Raw genomic sequence first — 21,607 nt, forward strand, 5'->3', positions numbered from 1 at the left:
ACCCTATGATGTAATAAAAAAAATGGGGATACATAAATTATGTAGTTAGATGCCTGTTTGTGCTTTGCATTTCTAAATGGCTCATTTTCCAACCGGCACAATTACATTTCTGAACAACTCACAAAAACTTCAGATCAAAAGCAAACCAAGATTAAAATTAAGTCTCCACCACTGTCAAATTTCTAACAATGTTCAAGCAGTGCCATGAAAGTGAATACCATTTCGCAGGAGTCAGTTTAAATTTAGTCCTATTATAATAAACCGATAGTATAGTCGTAAAAACTTTTAACTTAAGCAGAACTCTTAGTTAGACAAAGGAAAAAGCAGGTTTTAGTTGGTTCTCCAGTGATTTCAGTGTCCACTCTGTTTCACAGCAGAAGCAGGAACATGTTGAGAAACTCTGCAACCTTAAAGCAGTTTGTTGTATTTTGGGTAAAACACATCAGAGGCTTGATTTGTTGTGAGTGCCGCACGGCTCGGCAAGGGTTTCACCTGAAATGGAAACAGGGATTCAGAGATGAAAGTTGTTGCCAAGTTCTTCCTGTGATGCTCGAAACCTGAAAGCTCGCAGCTATTTTCTGGACTGACTGATTCCATAGCCGCACACAGTCGGACTGTAATTCTACACATCCCTGGCTTCGACGCCCACGTGCCGCTGATCTCACCGGAGCGCTCATGAGCGAGATGAAAAAGAAAATCTGTTTTTTTTTTTTCATGTACTTGCGAATGGCAAAAAAAAAAAAAAACAAGCCACGTTTGCAATGCAGCAGGTAAGGAGAAGAAACACAACTTCAGCTAACTACTGCACAGTCCCCTAAAGGATTGGATGTTGTGAGTCAGAGGCAGAAGAAAGGCATGCAGCTACAAAACAAACTGATCAGGGTTCAAGAAGTTGCAGTATCATTCTGGACGCCCAGGAAGTACCACTTTGTTAAAGTAACTTTTATTCTGTTTTGGGATCTAAATCCAAACCTACAATCAATTATAGTGAACCAGATCAATTTAAAACTCAATCTTTGGATCCTTAACTCATGGGTGGTCAGTGCTGGTTCTCCTCTGGATGTCATCTTGTTTCACAGTCACCTATCAATGACCCTCTGATCTACATCACATCTGCCTCAGCTGGAGCGCAGTTCGCAGAGTGAAAAGGATTTATTTGTGTGAAATGGAAACAGGTTAATGTCAAGAAGCTGAGCTTAGAAATGTAGCTTTGTTGCTAGTCGCCTGGGCTAGCCTGATGCGTAGTGAAGCACTATCCAAGCTAGAGTGTGCTAACCGACAACACACCGTAAGAAGATGGTCGGGCAGCTAACTGTTCCCTACACAGACGTACCCAGCCGAATAGCTCCGGTCATCTCGTCTAACAGACCTCTGTTCACTGTTGGTTGTGTTCTGGGCAGAGATGAATAGTTGTTTGACACAGACAGGCCTACATGTACACATTAGCTAAATCCACCTATGTTTTGAACAGTTCAAAGTTCATCCCACTGAGTATTTCAATCACCGACGGTTCACTAAGGTTAGCTTGACTCCATCAAAGTTATTCTCGCTAAGCTAAATATAGCTAAAGGCTACATTATTCAAAACAGATTTTTCCTGCTCATGAAGTCAGCCGTTTCCAGCGTCTGTAATGTCCGCCCCAGAAAAACAAATGAAACAAAATGGCTACAACGTTTAGCTCAGGTTCATTTATGTAACATTTTCAACAACTCACGCTGCACAAAGTGTTTCACAAACAATATAGCAACTAAAACAAATAATGTACACATCAATGATGCGATGAATATAGAAATAAAAAAATATCTGGGACATTTTAAAGCATTAAAACAACAGCATTTAAAGTGTGCAGGTCAGCATTTCATGAAAAAGTGCCTACAGTAGATATTTAAAGTGTCCCAGTGTTCAGTGCAAATCTGATAGAGGTGGACTATTTCAGCCTGGGATATGAGCTAAGAAGGTTCTGTAAAATTTATATATTTATAGTCAGATAACCTAACGTGTTTTTAGCTTCTTGGAGGATTGATGGATCAATCAATCAAATTTTATTCGTATAGCACATTTCAGCAGCAAAACATTTCAAAGTGCTTTACATAATTAAAATAAAAACAGCATGTGAGAAAGATTTAAAAAACATAATTAAGACGTAAACCGGATGGATATTTCAGGTCAGTGGGAGGAACAAGTGAACCTTGTAGAAAACCCACAGATGTACTCATTTATCTCTGAAGTGACACAGCCACAATGCAGCCTTTATAAATGGGCATTTGATTCTGTAATTGCAATGCCAAACTTTTGGACAGCTAGGAGGAGAAAAGTTCCCTAGTTGTCCAACAGCAGAGTTTCTTTGAAATGCATCACAAGTTAATGGGACACACTGACTTTGATGCACATTTGTGCTCGTACTCTAATTAAGTTGCACAAAATGGCGTCAAGCAACTACACTGACGGAAAAATTACTTAAAATCCTTTCAGTGTGTGGAGAATGCCAGGCCTGAAAACAGTTTGCAATTACTTTGTCAGCCTTTCACCCTGTTGAAACTTTAATGACAATATTTTCTCATGTGTTCCTTTTATTTATTTATATATATATATATATATATATATATACATACGTAAGCCAATTTTTAATGTCGGCTCCCTTTCTGCCGTCTCACACAGGAGTGTGAACTTACTCTGTGGAGAACATAAAGGATTGCTCAACTTGTTTTCAATAAATAAATGGCTTAAGTTTAAAGCCCAGGGTGAAGTATGTTGCACATAATATAAAGATATCAATAAAAGACGACAGTTTAGATAAATGTGCCACAAAGACAATAAAACACAGTGAAAATTTGCTTCCAGCAGGTCAACGCTGACCAACGTCAATCCTTTGCATTTTGAGCCACATTTGATTTATTTTTAATGTTTTTATCGTATTATGGCCACAGACTTTCATGTGTTTTGTCTGGATTTTGTGTGATGGAGTAATGCATAATTGTGAAGCGGAACATAAATTATTGACGACTTAAACTTACATTTAAAAACTTAGAAATCCAGAAAAGGTGGCATGCATTAAAATTTGTTTCCCTGGAAGCGCCGTACTTTCTGGAGCTATCTTTTGAAGTGACCCCCTGCAGGTCTCTACCAGCTATGTACGTCTAGATAACTTACGTCTAGATTGGAATGTTCGCTGCTCCTTTTTAACGAGAGCGCCTGCATCAGAGGTTGCTGTTCCTCTGTGTGCATCAGAGTAAAAAAAACCCAGCTCATCTGCTGTCACTCAACCACTGAATCTATCCAAACCAATCACTGTCAGAGATGTTGAACTGCTTTGAAATAGCAGGAAATGCTAAGATTTACATTTTATTTTCCTGCTTATGGTAATTATTGAATTGTTTGTGTTGCTAAGTGATAGAATAGAGTAGAAGTAGAAATGGCATTTATTGCCCCAGAGTGGGAAGATTCAGCTGTAACGGCAACATCAAGATATATAGGTTCACACAAAAGATCAAAAAGTGCTATATATAAAAAAAAAAAAAATTCCAACTATAACATAAAAACAACTGTTCAATTATCAGAAATTGGAATATTATACTCACGATTCAATGGATGTGCAACTGCGTATCGGATTTAGCACAATATTTTTCCCCCTGTATTTAGCATGTTCCCATGACCTCTGACCTGCTCTGATGTCCGTGCACTATACTTCCACCACTGTGTTTCGCTCTAGTGATAGTGTGTTCAGCAGAAAAATGTAACTTTGATCTCATTTGACCAGATCATTAAAAAGGCAGCTTATTTTTTTTTTTTTTTGGCGAAGGATTTGATTTTGCTGTATCAGAATAACGTGAGCCACAATTTTGATATTTTAATGTGCAGGAGAAAAACAAAAATAAGAACCATGCATTTCACCATTAGTCTTTAATTTGTCACATAAATTCTCAATTAGGAAAAAAAAAAAAAAACGAAAACTTTTTCAGTGTAACGTGACAAAATATGAAAAACAAGCCGCTGTGAATTTAAGAGGATGTCAAATGAGTCATAAATATAAAGTATCATGTCATATTAATTCATGGCTTGGCTGCATAGGCATCATAAAATATGGGCTACGGGGACTGTAGCCCAGAATGTTTTATGCATAACGTTGGATCTCATTATAAATCAGTAAATTAATATCTATTAGAAACCTGCATCAGGTCCCTACAAAATCATTGGAATTATTTTTCAAATTAGCAAATGTGTTTGACTTTAACAGTTTTTTCCCATGGTTACGGTAACAGAAATGTTTATCTATGAAAACTCAGGATTACCTTTATTGAAGGAAATTAATAAAAAATACAGAGCAAATTAATCAAACTTAAGGCAAAATAGACAAAGAAATATAAAAGCTTGTATTTTAAAACCCACTTTGCTTATCGCCCTGAAAGGTGTTCCTGTAGTCTTCTACACAGAAAGTCTTGCATAGTTTCTGTTATCTCATAAAGTGCCTTTTGTCTCATATCCATGGGTGTTTGACTTTTATTAAGGTTCATTTTCTTTGACGGTGATTTATGATCTACTGTTTCCACATGATGAATTATTTCCTTCAGCTCTATTTTCACAGGTTCTGCTTGCTGTACATCTATGTTATTTCCTTTAAATTGTTCCTGTCAGGTTCTTCTAGTGTTTGTATTTTGGTTCTCTTTTGTGTGTATTATACTGATTTCTGTCATTACTGTCACTAGGGTTTGGTGTATGATGTTTGTTCACTCCTGAATGCTTCATCTTGTGTTTGTCTGCTTTCACAGATTAGTTTGGGGTTTCTTTCTGCCTTTGTGTTCTGTGTCTTTATGCTCTTCTATGTTCTGCTCATTTTGTTTCCACATCACTCTGTTCCACCTGCCAGTTTCCATCTCCGCTCATCAGATTCATTCCATCCACCTGTGTCTCGTCTGATTGTCTTCCCGTCTCATCTGTTTGCCGCAGTACTTAAGCCTCGCCGTTTCAGTCACTCCCTGCTGGATTCCTTGTGCAGTTTGTGCCTGTTTTCTTTTTTTGTTGTTGGGGATTTTCCCTGCCTCTTGTAAATTTTCACTCTATTTTACAAGTTTTTTTTTTAAATTATTATTATTTTATGTCATTACCGTATCTATCTATCCAATATATATTATTCAGTATTAATAATTATTTATTTGTGTCATTATCATTATTTATTTGTTTGTATAGTTATATAAATATATATTGATATTACTAAATAATTTATTAAATAAATTATAAACGGCTGTGTGCTTTGTAATATGCTCTTCATTCATCAATATCAGAATATCCCATTCCTATTCTATTGTTATAGCCAGTAAGCATATTTAAATATGCTGAACTATGTATTAAAAACATACTCAGAAATACAATTGTTTATAAATGTAGCTTTGATAGATGTTTGAGTATGGTTTTCAGTAACAAAAAAGCGATTAAATGCGCTGATACGTCATTGTGCCTGCTAAACACATAACGCTGAGTGGAGTGGTGGACCGCTCCAAGATGGCCGCCCTAAATCTCGTCAGCGACAATAGGCGAGAGCGGTCCATGAGGCGTCCACTCTTATGTCTATGGTTGAAACCGTCCAGCACGTCGTTCAGGAATCCGTGGCCCTCTGATTTATCCCACGAGGTTATGTCGCCTGGCGTTCCGGGTCCCACGTGAGGCGCGACCCCCTCCGTCTATATTTCTGTGTCATCAGCAATTTTATTTACAGCGCCATCATCAATATTGCCTGCCCTCGGTGTGGCTGGCAGCTTTTAAGAGCTCTGTCAGCTAGTTAAGTAGATTGAATAAAACGCAAATGGCTCGCTCAAGCTCTCCGTCGCACAATCACCATAAACCTAAATGTTTGTCGAATGAGATTCTTGGAAACGGGCCCTGAGCTCCAACGGTCAAATGTGAGGGCTCAGCTCCATGTGAGAAGCAGGCGACCGGGCCGGGTGATTTAACATGGTTTGCCAGGCCTCTCTCCGCCTTATTGGGACGAGGGGAGGACTCTCCATCACTGCCCGCTCACTCCGTCCCTCTCATCCCTCTCTGTCAGCCGGGGTTAAGCAGTTGGCGCCTGCACTCCGACGTGGCTCCTTGAAGTGAAAGGCGAGCGTTCAAAGTTCTCCTTTAGTTTCGTCACTTTCGGCTTCAAAAGGATCCGCTGAGAACAAGGAGTCTCCTGTTACGTCTCCACAATGCATCCTCTACACAATGTTTTTACTCCAAGTTATCTCAGAGTTCACATATAGACCTGAACATTTCTAAAATATCTGAAAGAAAATGCAGCTTTGGAGTCTGAAATACATCTGGGCAATGTTACTTTAAACGCAGCCAATCCAGGAGCGCCACTTATTTTTCTTGACGCGGATTGGCCAAACCTCCAAAAGTAGGAGGTTCAGAAAATGGATGTGCTAAAATCGTTTCCATTGCGCATATTAGAACATATTACTGCATATAGGCAGATTTTATATGAGGTCTAAAGTTGAACACTTGTAATTTAAAGCTCAGGCTGTTATTAAAATCGGCAGGCCACAATTTAATGTTACACTGAACCTTTCCTGTCTTATTTGTTCTAATTTTCCAAACATTTTCCTCCATTAAAAGGATAAATTCAGCCTCTACGCCACAATAAAGAGAAAAAGGGGTAGAAATCACACTTCCAGTAGAGCAACGTGCGGTTAAATTAGATTTAAAAAAGGCGTTGAGCTGCAGGAATACTGAATGTGAGTGGTGAGGAGTGGAGCAGTAAGGACAAAAGTACAGAAGCACTTATCTACTGTACAGTCTACGAAGAGCAGTGTGAATTTGGTCTTCTTACTCCTTTGAAGCTGAATTTAATCTAGAATTTAAAAAAAAGTAGAATAGCAAATAAAAGCTGTGCAAAAATGACTGATGGCAGCCAACTGAAGCGGTGTCCAAAGTGTGGCCAACGTGCCATTTTGGTCCTGCAGAGTGATTTTGTGTGGCCCACGACTAAGTTCGACAATTTTTTAAACCAACCTGAATGTAGATGACGACTGGATTTCATGAGCACAAGTTTGAGTACATCTTTCTTATCGTTACTTAAAATTTTAATAGACTCCGTTACGACACTCTTTAATTAAAATGACCATATCCCCCGCCCCCCAAACTTTGTTTATTTGGATAATGAAGTACGGTCAATGCAGAAGGTATTTTGAAAGTTGCCAGGTGGCGCTGTTGAGCCGTTTGTGTTGCAATTTCCTTAATTGTCACACAGACTTGACACATCCGCCAACTTTGGTGAGTTTTTGAATATGATAAAGCCCCCAAAAAGCCAATTCATTTGACGGAAGCATAGTGAAAACAAGAAGAAACAGTACGATTAGAACTGTTGGAGAACTGAAGCAAAAGTTCATATTGTGGTTTTGCAGTGAAAAATTGATTGATTTTAAGGCTTCACTCCAAGAAATGCCAATAAAAATGTAAGTAAGGAATCACAGAGAGGTCGATCACTTGATATCACCACTTCTACAGGGCATCGATATATTCAAACACACAGAAGTAGTTGGTGGGTTAAAGCTGCTGAACGATCACTGGCTCATGGACAAAGACACAGACGCTGCAATGTCTCCGTCCCTGCAGTTTTTGGCCTGAGCTCCAGACATTTTGTGATCTGCCCATCCTGTCTGGCTGAGCCCAGAACAAGGACGCGCCTGTCTGTCTGCCGGCCTGCTGGGACACACGGCTCAGCTCTCATCAAAACAAGAAGCTATTTACTCTGTAAACAGAACAGCTGAGTGAACGTCTGATAATCCTAATACAGCTGCTGCGTAATGTGACGGCTTCCTAAACGGGCTGAAGTTGAACAAGCCTCTGCAGCAGCAGATGCTCGGCAAACATTACCCACAAATGTACACCTCGGGCTCTGTCGCTGTATTAGCATAAAATTCATTACTACTGCTGTGCTTTGGATCATGATTATTAGCAAATATTTAATTAGCCAATCAAAGCACAATGGAAATCTGCAGATATCCATTGAGTGAGAGTGAGAACCATCTTTTATTTTTACGTTTTTTTCTTTTCAACTGTTTTTAGACTTGTAGCTCAAACTAATTATATACATTTCCATGTCAAAACTGCAGAAATATGTAAAAAAGGCATGGAAGTAAAACAGCTGGCACATTTCGAATACAGTGTTTTGAGGAAGATACTTGCAAACTTTCAGACATTACAAACTTTTTTGTTTTTGCTTTAACGTCACATGTGTGAGTATCACAATTTGTTGAATAATCTGAAATATGTGTGTCAGAAGTATATATATTTTTAAATAAAGTGCAACACATTGCCTATGTAGTCAACACCTCACGAGAATATATTAAAATTCATAACTACTATATATATGCACTATTAAAAATCCCAATATGATTTCAGTTTGTGGTTGTTGTAACAGATCAAAGTTTTTATTTGTGGCATTTTCATCTTTAATATTAAAAAAGGGGTCACAGAGGTCAGCAGAGGTCAACCTCTTAAGGTATCAAGATTTGGGTCTTGATAGGTTGGCAAGTCACTGTAGCTTCAGTAGCTGTACTGCATTGAAATAAAAAGCTGTATTACATTTAAAAGAAAGATTTGATCTCCTAGTTTCTATTACTCCATTTGATAAAAAGGTGTTTCCTCATGTGAAATGTTAACAAACTTGTAAACAATTGCCCAAAGGTAGGGAATTTCTTCCAAGATGGTCAACGTTAAGTGCAGAGCTCTTTTTGTCCAAGATACAGTCTCAATTTTTCACACAGCTGTTTTCTTGTTTTTCAACACAACTCGTTAATATCGGCGACCATCAGGAACCAGTACTCTCCTTGCTTACTTGTCATCGTCTTTAAAGCGGATGGCAGCGTTCCCACTGGCCCACCTCCGTCTCCTCCAGCAGTCTCCTCTTCCGGTCCACTGGCTCCACCCGGTGACCTCCTCCTGGCTGCCAGCCAGCCCATCTCTGCTTCTGTTTGCAAGCAGAATCTCCCCACTGATAAATACTTTCAGCGGGCCTATTAATAACTCTAATTTAGAGGTACGGCGTAGCGTTAACTAAACCAGGACGTCGCGTTCTTGTGCATTTATGGGTTTCAAGCTGTGCGTTGGAGCTGCTTGGCCTGACAGTCACCGTGACGTTGAGTCACAGCGAAACACAAATAGTGTCTCTCTCCGTTATTTATGTGAGGGCTAAACACTGAGAGCGCTTTATTTAGCGTCTCCCCCCTGTTGCAGAAGCTGTTCTTCGGCTCTGATCATGATTTTCCTGTGCAGCAGCAGCAGAATCATTTGTGGTGTAATGATAAAGCGCTGGTGTCTGGGCCACTGGCACCAGCAGTGATCCACGGGCACTCTGCTGGACACACCCTGACTACTTGGCTCATTTGTCTCATCCATCTCCCCCCCCCCACCACCACCAGCACCTCTCTCACAGCCAAGGATTTCGGCGCTGCAGTCATTTGTTGTCTCTAGATGAAAGGGAGAAGATGCCCTTGTGTGACACGTTTTAGGCTCAGACTGTTTCCACTTACCTGCTGGGTAGCGGAGCACAGGGTAGACTCTTAAAGTGGACTAAACGATACCACACTTAATGTAATTTTACTTTATTATATATTCCCCCTAATGAATTCCCTACTTTGCAGTTGATGCCACTGCTAGGCCTGCTACTCCCACTGCCGCATTTCACCCGACACATCTGCCAGTTTGTGCAACAAGGAAGTCCCAGATGTTCACCCAGATTCCTGGTGGGATCAGCTTTTGTGGCGTTTCACATCCAAACTGGGAATTAAAGTGAACCGCTCCTTTCCTTTGTCTTCGGGAGGACAGAATTAAAAATATACCAATCATTTGAACGCCCTAAATCAATCTGAGCTGTCACAAGATGAGACGATACGCCGTTTCCTGCCAAGCAGGTTGTAAAGACTGACCTTGCCCTGTTCGGTGGACGTTCACTTCGAGTTCACCATGAGCATTAGCGGACCTCAGCACAGGATGCCCAAGTATGTGGGGCCTTAAACCAAGGCAAATATTTGCTATTCATTCTCACATCCCTTAAGTTAAAACAAAACATTGATGTGTGAAGAGTTTTTACCTCGAGTGTCTGTGTTCGTACTTACCCGTCTTCCAGTCAGAGTCCTAGCATCATGTTCCCTGTTCTCATTCACGGAGATCACAGTCTAATCCGCTGGATAATCCAAACGATCAGGCACACACACCCAGCTAGCCATAACAGTGATGTGTTGGCATCAAGGTTTATTGTCCTTAATCATGTACAATATACAAAAATATAGGGTACAAAAAAGTTCACAGTGTCTAAAAGGCAGTGATTATAGTCTACACGACAGGTCTAACAGTACACCTGGTAAGTTGCATAGAAGGGGAACAGAGCCTCACATCGCCGGGGGCCGGAGCTCAGAACGACCAACCACGTGTAGAGCTTTTAGACCGGGGCCAATAGAAAATTAGTACGATCAAAGAGATCCTTTTGTTCTCAGTTAGCTTATTTTATTTGATCCATATTGCTTTTGATTCCCGTCAGCGGTACAGCCAGTCGATCTCGTTTGTTTGGGCAGCTGGGGGAGGTCGCGTTAGCCACAGGCGGTAGGTCACGTCACGGAGCTCCGACCCCAAACAAACCGCAGGGTTTATTGTGTACTTAGCTGCTGCACTTTTTTTTTTTAAACTATAAGGCTTCTCTCTCTTTTTTTATTTTTTAAACAAAATGTTAGCTATACAGTATACAGAGTCATTTACACATTCCTCTTCAGGGACATTGAATGGGCAGAAGGCTGCTGCTCCTATATACAGATAGAGCTCTCATGTCGTGCGTGTACATTAGCTTGAACGTGAGTTAGCCTGGGCGAGTTAGCATTCATTGATCAGGCAGTAACAATAAAATATTCCAGTGAAAATGGCCTTTTACAAACCAAGCTATAAATAATGTACATTCCACCAAGTGGCAACGCTTGACTTACGATTAACATCTCAGACGTGAAACAGAAAAAACAAGCTGAACATCTGAAGAGTGACAGAATTTGGAAACACAGACACACACACACACACACACACACACACACACACACACACACACACACACAGAGATAAAAACCGCCTCATATGTATGAAAGCATTTACATGGTACAAAACAAAACAACCCTATTTTTTTCCTTTTTTGTTGTATTTTTTCTCTTTCCACACAAACAGTCTCCACTTTCACACATTCATGCGTTCATTGTCTTCTAAGCAAGCATAAGTTTTTTTTTGTTTTTTTATCCTTTCTATTTTCAAGTAGGGGGTGAAAGGGGTTGATTTTTTGTTAGTATTCATATAAAAGAAACCAAAAAAAAGGAGACTTTAAAATTCATTGTTTTATTTTTGTAACATTTCACGTGTTGACGATGCATTTGTTATGGAAATGAAATTAGAGAAGCAAGAGTTATTAATCAGTTATATTCTTATTTAACAAAATATTCTCCTTCTATGCTACAGGTCGTTGTGAACAGAAAACCGTTGTAAAAACGAAACATTTAGAAAAGAACAAGTGCCAGTCTGCTAGCTTATTCTACCGTCATAGAAAAAAAAAAAAAACCCCGATCCAGTTCTTCAGCACACTGGCCATATTTGATATGACCACTGAACTATTTAGCTCTCAGTAGAATTGCATTCATTCAGTGGAGAATTAATTGGAGAATCAATCAATCCTCTTCTTCGGGAGTCCTCGTTGTTCTCGGATGAAACAAAAAGAGAAAAAAACAAAAAACAAAACAGAAATGGGAACATAAAATCACCCCAGGCACCCGCGGCATTCCCAAAGCTTTTGCCGTTCCGAACAGCCCCACCAAATTCCCGGCTGTGACCTTCACACAAGCACATCCGCGTCTTCCAAAACGGGATCAGGACTTTGATCGAAAGCAGGTTTAGACAATAATTCTCTTCAGCTGTGGGTGACGGTGCTTCATGTGAGTTTCCCCAAACAGCCTCACAAAAGCTTAATCAACTTTAAACTTCTTATCTTTCCCGTCATGTGAAAATACCAACAATGGGGAGGACGAGGGAGAGAGTGAACGCATTTCCTCTCCCACTCCACCGCGCTGATATCGATCTGTAATTTATTTTGTCATCGACTTCATTCAGTTTTCTCTTTTGTTGTCGTTGCCTCACCCTGTGCTGTGCGGCGAGGACGAGGAACACGTGTGCCCTTTGTTCTCCGAAACTGCTTTTGTTGTTGAGGGACTCAAGTTCATTACAGGCCGAGAATGTTGTTTGTAATGGAGAGAGAGCCAAACATAAAAAAAGGTAACTCTTATCCCGTAAAAAAAGTTTACTTTTGTTGTTGTTGTTGTCAGATTCCCATCGGTCTTTGCAGACGGGGGTCGTCGACCCGGCACCTGCATCGAAGCGGTCGCAACAATCTCCTCAAAGCCAGAGTTCGGCCTTTTGTTGACTTTCTTTTCGCTTGTTCCCCACATAAAGCGCTGGCGCTGACACAGCGACATCCCCGACAGATTCCTTACAAAAACACGCACCCCCAGACCGGTTGCATAAGTTCTTGACTTTACCAGGAGCCGGGCTTTTGTAGTCCGAATCCACGTCTCTCGACGGAAAGTCCCAAAAACAACCAACCCTGAAAACACAAACGCCACCAGGCAGAAGAGACTACGGGTTCAGGGAGGTGACGGCGTAGAGCACAGAGACTTTGCCAAGCTCTGAATAACATTTCAGTTCACATTGGTTCACTTATGTCACCATGGTAGCGGCGTCCGTTTCGGGGGTGGGGGGAGAGAGAGAGCGGGATGGGGGTGGTGGAGGGTCATCGGCGGGCTGCGTCTCAGCTGTTGTTACTGTTGTTGTAGGTTCTGCACGGTGAGGGGGAGGAGTTGGGTTGGTAGTCAAACTTGCCGAGCGGTGTGGGATAGTAGGTGGTTGTGTAGACGTTGGTCTGCTGGAGCGGTGTCGGGTAGAAGTTGGATCGTTCGTCTGGCAGCAGGTTGTTCTTGTTCAGCGTCTGGAATGAAACAACAGAAGGAATGAAGAGTTTAACATCTCTTTTCTTAGACACATATTTGTTTTTTGTGCAGCACTATTCTACTGTAATACAACTTTTACTGTTTTCCTGTTTCATGTGTTACAGTTAGAGAGATGTTTTCAACTTTCTTCAAATTAAGAACTTTATATCTGTGTGATAGGATCAAACTTGTAGGATAACTGTTCAACTCTTCCTTCAAATTTTCTATGGAATAAGATTCAGAACTTTGTGATGGCTGCTCTAAAACATTGGCTTTATTGTCCCAAAGCCAATCTGAAATCAATGTAGAGGTATAGTAATGGTCTATGTCCACTAGGAAAACCCACTTGTAACAAAGCTTTAACTTAATGATCAAGATGGCAGATGCTGGCCTCCATGCTTTGCTCTCTCGTACTTTGAATGTGAGTTTTTTTTTTAGGGTGTTTTCACACCTGACAGTCCAGTAGACGTGGTTCAATCGAGCAACATTTGTTACATTTTCATCTGGAACGGTTCGCTTTCCCACCACACTGAGTCAAACCAACCAAACCCTTTGAAAAACCTGTTCACTTCCTCGCCTGTGGTGGCGCTGCACCAAGAACCACTGCAGGAAACAACATGGAAACCTCTGAAGAAGACACGATGGCTTCACAAAATTCAAACAAAAATGGAGTGGCATCAGATTTTAGCAGTTGTAGGATTACTCTTATCTTAAAAAAAAAATCCCAGTATGCCTTGCTCTATAGTCTGCTTCCTGCTTTTGGCGCAGTCTTTGGTCCATCTGGCATCGACATATGCATTCAAACTTGGCCAGAGTTCACTTCAGGCAGACCGAAGTTTGAGGAGCCAGTGTGAATGTACCCTTACTCTTTCCTGTTACTTTCACCCAGAGAAGGACTCCTAAATCAAAATGTCCTCTCTACATATTTATTCTCCAATTTGCATCGTTGGAGGCGCAGTGCTCTGTGTATGATTTACCAGAAATGAAGACAAGGTCAACAGGAAGGCACCCTTGTCAGACTTTAACAGCGGAGATCGTCCACACCCTTGCCCTCAATCCATCTGGCTAATGTCCGCTTCCTGGCAAACGAACTGCTGCTTCTAGACTCAAAAAACTACAGCACAGGGAGTTTTCATTTATATAGCTCTTTTAAAGCTCACTTGACTCAAGTGATGTAATCTCCTTGTGGTATAGAAAACAGACATTTGAAAAAACTTTAAATAATGAAGAACGTAGCTACAACACGGACTGCAACCATCCATCGCTGTAGCTCGGTACGGAAAAAAGAATGTCTTGATGTTATTGCTTGAGTATATGTGTGTGTTTACAAGCAAACAAAATCAAGGTAACAAATCTAATTTGAATCTCGTCAATCGCACTCAGTGCTCTAATACGTAGGCTGACAAGTATCTAGTGGAGCAATCAAGAATAAAAACGAGTCCAAAGCCCACGTTTTATTTTAACGCCACTGCCAACTCGCGAGTAAAAGCAGAACGTTTTCCAGGGGAAGCTTTAACTGATGTGATCCCATCTGAACAACTCTGGAGACCGAAGCAGGCAGATAATCAGGTTAGAGTTGGTGAAGCACACGATCGGGGAGCTAACATAAATTGGCCTGGAGCCGAGGGAACCCGCCGCACAAAAGTGGCGTTGCGGTACGCGGACACCGTCTGCGCATCCGGCGGCGTCCGGCCTCCCTCCCCCCCTAAGGTCGTTAAAAGCTAATGAGTTCAGCCTTTAACAACGCAGTGGTTTTCGGCGCCGTGTGCAACCAACCACAACGGTAACCATGAGGACTCAGGAGGCTGCGGCTGTCGTGGCACAGAGAGCCGGGAATCAGGAAAAAGCCTTTTTAGTGAAACGTTTTAGATGTCGGGCAAAAACACAAATTGAATCAGGATTCGGTCTGAGACGGACCTGACCTCCGCAGTGTGTATTTGTCTGCTTTTCATCAAACAGTTTGATTTGAAATTATGTTATTCGTTATTGTATTGCACTGAACAAAATACCACAGTGAACCATTTTATTCATGAGACGCTTTACAAACAAAACAACACAAAGCAGGATTAAAGGAATATAGACTAACATTGAGAAGGAAGGAAACGGCCAGATAAAAAACTGATAAGAATAATAAAGTAATCCAATAAATAAAACAAAATCAGTCGCAGGCCACAAATGTGACCCAAATCCAATTTTTTTTTTTCCCTCCTATGCGACCCACATCCAACTTTCACATGGAAACTGAATGACCTAGTTTAGATTTTTTCACCCCTCACTCCAAAAATAAATAAATAAAAAATCAGATTTATGCCTCTTTCATATCTGGTACTTAGTTGGATACTTATCCTGGTTCACATCCAAACTGGCTTCAGCACTGAAGCTGCAGTCGATGCTCCAGAAGAGGCCGTAGCTACTAGTTGTACTTCCTTCATCTCTTTATGATCTTGTGTCACATCATTCATTAGTGTGAATGTCCAACAAAAAGAAAAACAGGTTCCAGCACTAATTTGGAATCGAGCATCAAGACCTGCTATGTGAGCACAGTCAAAGTCTCACTCTGGGTTGAATGTCAGGGAATAAAAGTGTCCCAATCATTGGGTTTAGGGTTTCATTTGTGGTTTTTCCACATTTTGTTTCTCTGTGCTTATTGTCTCTTTGTTTATTCTTATGTTCTGTACTTTGCATATTCAAAGTTTGTTCTCTTAGGTCAGTGTTATTTTCTCCCTGATTTTTTTTTTTTGTCTTAGTTCACTAACTTAGTGCTTAACATTCACCTTTCCTGCAGTCTGGCAGTTTTATCCCCTGCCACCTTATTTCCTCTCCTCCCTCAGAGTTTATAGGTTTTAAAGTTCTCAGTTACCTTCAGCCACCTCTGCACTCGGGTTTTTATTGAGTCCTTGAAATGCCTAAAAACCTCTGATCAGCTGACCTGCAGGAGCCAGATGGTTCATATTGATGAAGCCACTAATGAAATCCGCCTAAATTTGAAACAGTGGGAAAATGAAATTTTTAAAAAGTTGAATTATTAATGACAGAATGTGGACTTGGAGCGACGCATCAATCTATAATCCACATGTTCCAGATTGAAAACACTTTTCTGACATTTTATCATCTTTTTAAATTCACTTTCTCTGAACTCAGACCCTAAGGCCACGATCAGAGAACAGATGTTGCTATGACTGATACGAGAACTCACCCACACAAGTCGTGAGCTTAACATAATTAAAAGTGTTAAAGTAAAGCTTACAGAGATGATCTGTGTAGTAGTGGATGACCTGAGGCCTTTTCAAATCAATAAAATGAGCAAACTGAGAATTTGACAGCAATTCAAAGTAGATATGAAGCAATGGAAACACATTAATGCTGTTTAAAGTTAACCAAACATATAAATAAAGAAGTTCAGGTAAAGCTACAAGGGCCACACATCAAAGTTTTGCAAAAAACAAAGAAGCACAAATAAGAAGTAGTCAACTCCATGTGGGACGCAGAATGAACACAAGCATTCTTGCTGTGTTTGCACTTGGAGAAAGATGAGGCGAACAAACATCCGCTCCTACCTTGAACTCCATGGGTGTGTACTTCTCGTTCTTTGGTGTGGTGTTGCCCTTGTAGTTGAGGTGGTTGGGCGTGGTCGGGTGAATGACGGCGGACTCCTGCGAGGGCTTGTGGAACCGTTGGCAGTAAACGTAGACGAGGAAGGACAGCAGCCCCGCCCCCAGGAAGCAGGAGACGCCGGTGGCGATTAGGTGGATGGAGGTGAAGGCTGACAAACGAAAACGACACGGGAACGTCAGCAAAGGTCTGAGGGATATTTTATCCAGGCGAGGAGATTTACATATCGCAGTAACGGTCAGCATATTAGCCCTTTTCACAAAAGTTGGTGCTTGGGAAAAATTGGTGTGCTCTTCAAGCCGGATCGGTATGCAGTGATAATTCATCCCGACTCCACGACTTTATTCCCTCTTTATGAAGAACAATTTACAGCTGGGACTTCTCCCGCTGGAGCCATTTTACTTTAGAATTGGTTCAAAGATAACATGCAAGGCTGCTCTCGGTCACTTTATCCATTTATAACTCTGTACGGACATCTATAATTGGTTGGGGTGAAATTTGAAAGAGAGATTATGTCAAATGCCGCTGTCCGATTTGTAGACATAAATGATGTAAGAGGGATGGATCTGACTGAGGAAGCGAGGACCAAATTAGGAAGTAGCTAACAATGATTCCCAACCTGGGAGTGTGTGGGGTTGTCACACACACTCCCTATGGAGCAGCACAAAGTCTGGACACGTTACTGAACGATCAAAGCTGCGAAAGGATGAAGTGCATCAAACTCTCCGGGTGTGAGGGCATTGGTCGTTTTGCAGATAAGGAGCTTTAGGAAACAACAACAACGTCTCTTCAAAAGAACATCTCAAGGTGTTGGAAAAAGGAAAGGTCAAAAATAAAACCACGACAGTTTCCGCCGGAGCTGAACTTGCTTTGAGGCGATGTACGCAGATTTACCTTCACAGGAAAACTCCTTAAAGGGAATTATTACTTTACGAGTTGCCGACGTTGGTGAGTACAATTTTCACATTTCCACAGCTTTGATAAGTGCTAACATCTTCTATAAAATGTCAAACTAAGTTAACTTTTTACATAATATTAGCATGACATGCTAACAGCTGGATATCCGGGCAGCAGAGACGATATTTCACAGTAACAGGTCCTGGATGACTTGGTGGCAAGCGCCGCTCCTCTCCAAGTCTAAATTAGTTCAATTTACTTTAAATTAATATTTTGAAAAATTAAATTTTTTTTAAAAAAAACATTATGCATATAAGATGATATAATAAGGAAACTACTTTTTACACGACTGGTTCCATTAAGTTCCCACATATTATTGTACAATATGCTGTAAAAAACTGTTTTGACATGTATTCAAGTGTTTTCACCTCAATTATGCTGCTGCTACCAACGTTACTCTGCTCCACTATAACACACAACAGCTCCTAAATGCCTGCTTGAAAATTTCCACGCTTGGGTTGTCAGGTAAATAACATGAGAATGATTTATTTCTTTTCACAACCTGCTTCCAACATTTATTCTGGGAACTTTGGATGCACCATTTTTATTTTTTTAATTTATTTTATTTTCCAAGTCAAAAACCAAAAATGGACCAGACTCGTAAGAACGTGATTCTCGAATTTTACAGCGAGTGAGACAGCAAACATGAAAATGTGCATTCGATGCATGAAAACACACACGGCGTTCCAGACAGGAAACATAAAGGGAGTCGGAGCGGCAACGCAAAAAAAAACCTGAACATGCGCTGAGCTCGGACGAACCGTTAATCCACTTACCTCCGCATTGTTGGTCCTTATCAAAACCAGATGCCGGGAGAATGACTGCGGAGAGGAGAGGAATACAAGTCAGACACACAAACAGGCATGCAAACACACACACACACACACGCGCGCATACATGCATGTGTTCACCTTCAGAGCACACAAACGCCGACTGTGAAACATGCAGAAATGAGAACAAGATATGAGGAACATGAGAAACTGAAATGAGTTCACCGTGTTGTTGTGCGAAGGGTCCGTAGGGATTGGTTTTAATTTAATGTATCGGTGAAACCTGAGACTTTTTACGTTTAGATAATTGGGCTGTCGAGTGACTCCCTCCCAAGTTTCGTTCAGTCGAGCTGGACCTTTCTTTACTAGAGAGGTTTTACACCAGGAAAACAACTTTATTTGTCCAGCACATCCTGTCTTTCTGCAAACTTTCCCCCCCGAAGCGAACAAGCACATGAGTGTGTGTCCGTGGGAGTCAACGCGTTTAATTGTAGAGCCACATTTGCTGATTAATTTTCGTTGCTAATATTTCCCCCCACCTCCACCTCCTCCGCAGGAGACCTCTGCCGATCCTTCCACGGTCTCACAGAAATGTGCAATAAAGTCTAATGTGATTTGCCGTTTGTGACGTCCCATTAATATTAATCGCCTTCATCTCGACTCGTTAGGGATTCAGAGACTGGAGGGTCCCGCGTTGGCGGGCCAGGAGGGATCACTTCAGGAGAAAGTTTCTGAGATCCGCATCAGCATAACAAGGTGAGCTGAGGGCCGACCGGGCGAACTGCTGACTTACTGAATTTCACGCAGACCTAATTATGCGCAATTAACAAACAGAGAGCAGCTTACAGCGCCAGGATGTGAACCACACACACACAAACATGTTTGTGTTTACCGAAGCTTATGACCGAGGATGACGGTGGGGATGAATTTTAATCATGATGATTGGTATTTAACAACAAGACGAGTCCTGGGGACTAAAAGGTGAATCCTTTTATTCAAAAAAAAAGAAGAAAAAACGAAGCTACTTGCAGCATTTTGTAAAGAGAAAGTAACAAAAGGATGCATTGAATCGTATGACTGAGTAACTCCAGAGCACAAACTACTGCTTAGACCAAACAGCTTATCCACATCTAGATATCGTTGGACCCGACCTGCTGCTTCCTCTCAAGACTAATGCGAAATACCCAGGAGGTTTTCAGCTTCAAAATAATAATAAAAAAAAAAGACACAACTGTGTAGAGTCTTTATTTCTAGGTGAACAGAATTAAAGCGCCTTTTGTACATCAGCGGTGAAAATGTGTTAAAAGAATTAAAATAAATGGATTTCCTTTTAACGCTGTGGGATGACACACATGTTTAATGCGTCATCTGGTGGAATAAAATATGCAGTTTTAATACAGCTGCTTATACGGATGTTGTCTTTTTTCATTTACCAATAGCACAATGATTAGCCTTTAAAACAAACGCAACTGATTTTTAGCTTGTTGACATTTAAGATTTTTAAGCTCAATCAGAATTTTTATGACATTTTGGAACGATTATCCCTGCATTTTAGTCCTGAGGTTATAAATATATATTTAGAGGGACCCATTGTTCTTGCTCAGCAGGCGGGAGAAGGAACCATGTTGACTTTTAACCACAAACATGGTAGTCAAACTCCCCGTTGGAGCTTTTACACTAAGAAGTGTCACCGATTCACCTTGTTTGAGAGCAATGAGAGAGACGAGTATTTTCTGTCCTGTCGTTACAACATAAACACGTAAATATGGCTAAACTCTGCAGGAACCATGTGCTTCGATCTGTTGAAGCTACAAGGCTTCATATTGTGAGGAGCAAACTCTCCAGGTGAGGAAAGGGTGAAGACGTCGAAAAGCACCACAATCCCCACTGATAAGATGGTGGATTATCTGTGTTATTGGAGCATCAGACTCTCCCAAACGCCATGGAAACCTTGTTGAAGTGCATCGAGAAATCAGGACAGAAATGGTTGAAACTCTGCGTGATGCTGAATCACCCATCACCTTTCTTTTTTTTTTCTTCCCACCTTTCTGCAAGGAAAATTTCCCTAAGGGGGAAATGATAAAGTTATACCGATAAAACCATTTTCCACTGTTCTCTAAGGACCCGAGATCTAAAGCCTGTGGATAAACTATGGGATGAAGAGAAGAGAGCAGAAGAGATGTCTGGAGACTCATCGGATCAAGAGACTGAATGATCAGATCACTTCATCTGGGATCCTGCACAAAGGATTAAAAGCTGTGATTTTGTGTTCGAAACAATACGACATGTCTTTACAGTATTTGAGTTTAACTGGAACTTTTTCCTCAATCTAAAGTAATTACTTCCAATTTTTGACATCAAGGTAAATGTGAGAGATGGGAGAACAAGAGCCTGTAACGTGTTAGTAACACTGAGAAACACAAATGAGACTATGCCATTAAAAAGGCTGGGACTGTAACTCATTCATTTTGATTAATTAATTACATATCTTATCATTTAATGTGTTAAAATTTGACTTGTTTTTGTTTGTTACACATTCAAAAGTCCAGAGCTGGAACCGTTGTATTTGTGTGTTCCTGGTACGGCCCGTAAATCTGAGAGCAGCGATGGACGATGAATCGCCTTTCTTGGACCATCGGGGGTTAATTTTTGGTTCAAAAAACAATCTAGTGAGATGGTGGAAAACACCGCTGCTGTGTGCAAGTCGTAACAGAAGCTAATCAAGCCTAAAATAGCATCTCAATGCAAAACATTTTGCAGCAGTAGACGTCCTCAGCGCCCACACACTCCGTATTTTTATACAAGTTTTTTTTTCTTCCACAGTTCAGTGAATGATCAGAAACAACTGGAAGCTGAATGGGTCAAATGGCACTTTACAGCAACCTGATGGCTGAACAAATATCTTTGTTGTTGAAGTCACGTGCTGCTCATTTTGTCTGTGCGATTAACTCGATCGAAGATCCTAATCGAGCCCCTCCGCTACTCCTTCTGCGTTTGAACAGCCAGCCTTGTGACATTGTGGAAGGAGAGTGGACGCACTCACCAGGTATTTCGTTGCAGTCCCTGCGCTGGGTGCTGTTCCCCACACAGGGGGCGCTCCCCTGAGCGCCGCACACCCGACTCCTGGTCTGGAAGCCGGAGTCATCGCAGGCCGACCACAGAGACCAGGCCATCCATCCGCCTGAAAACGGAGAGGGGGGGGGAGGAGAGAAATCAAAAATAAACAACGACATTCAGAGGGTTAAATTAGACCCAGAATGGCCTGGAAACCATGTGGAATCTCAA

General features: G+C 41.2%; 1 protein-coding gene across 1 annotated transcript in view; it reads right to left on the bottom strand.

The window, feature by feature from the left end:
- Nucleotides 1–10,213: 10,213 nt before the first annotated feature.
- sema5ba (sema domain, seven thrombospondin repeats (type 1 and type 1-like), transmembrane domain (TM) and short cytoplasmic domain, (semaphorin) 5Ba) overlaps nucleotides 10,214–21,607 on the bottom strand; it is a 216,325-nt gene continuing 204,931 nt past the window's right edge. The window contains exons 20-23 of the mRNA XM_088010933.1: nucleotides 21,366–21,503; nucleotides 18,329–18,373; nucleotides 16,541–16,746; nucleotides 10,214–12,982 (exon numbers count right to left, since the gene is read on the bottom strand). Of these exons, the coding sequence (XP_087867059.1) occupies nucleotides 12,806–12,982; nucleotides 16,541–16,746; nucleotides 18,329–18,373; nucleotides 21,366–21,503 (566 nt within the window). The 3' untranslated portion in view covers nucleotides 10,214–12,805. The remainder of the gene's footprint in view (nucleotides 12,983–16,540; nucleotides 16,747–18,328; nucleotides 18,374–21,365; nucleotides 21,504–21,607) is intronic.

This window comes from Poecilia mexicana, unplaced genomic scaffold (assembly GCF_051168715.1).
Source record: "Poecilia mexicana isolate PSO_F unplaced genomic scaffold, ASM5116871v1 scaffold_2, whole genome shotgun sequence".
In the NCBI taxonomy this organism is placed as follows: domain Eukaryota; kingdom Metazoa; phylum Chordata; class Actinopteri; order Cyprinodontiformes; family Poeciliidae; genus Poecilia; species Poecilia mexicana.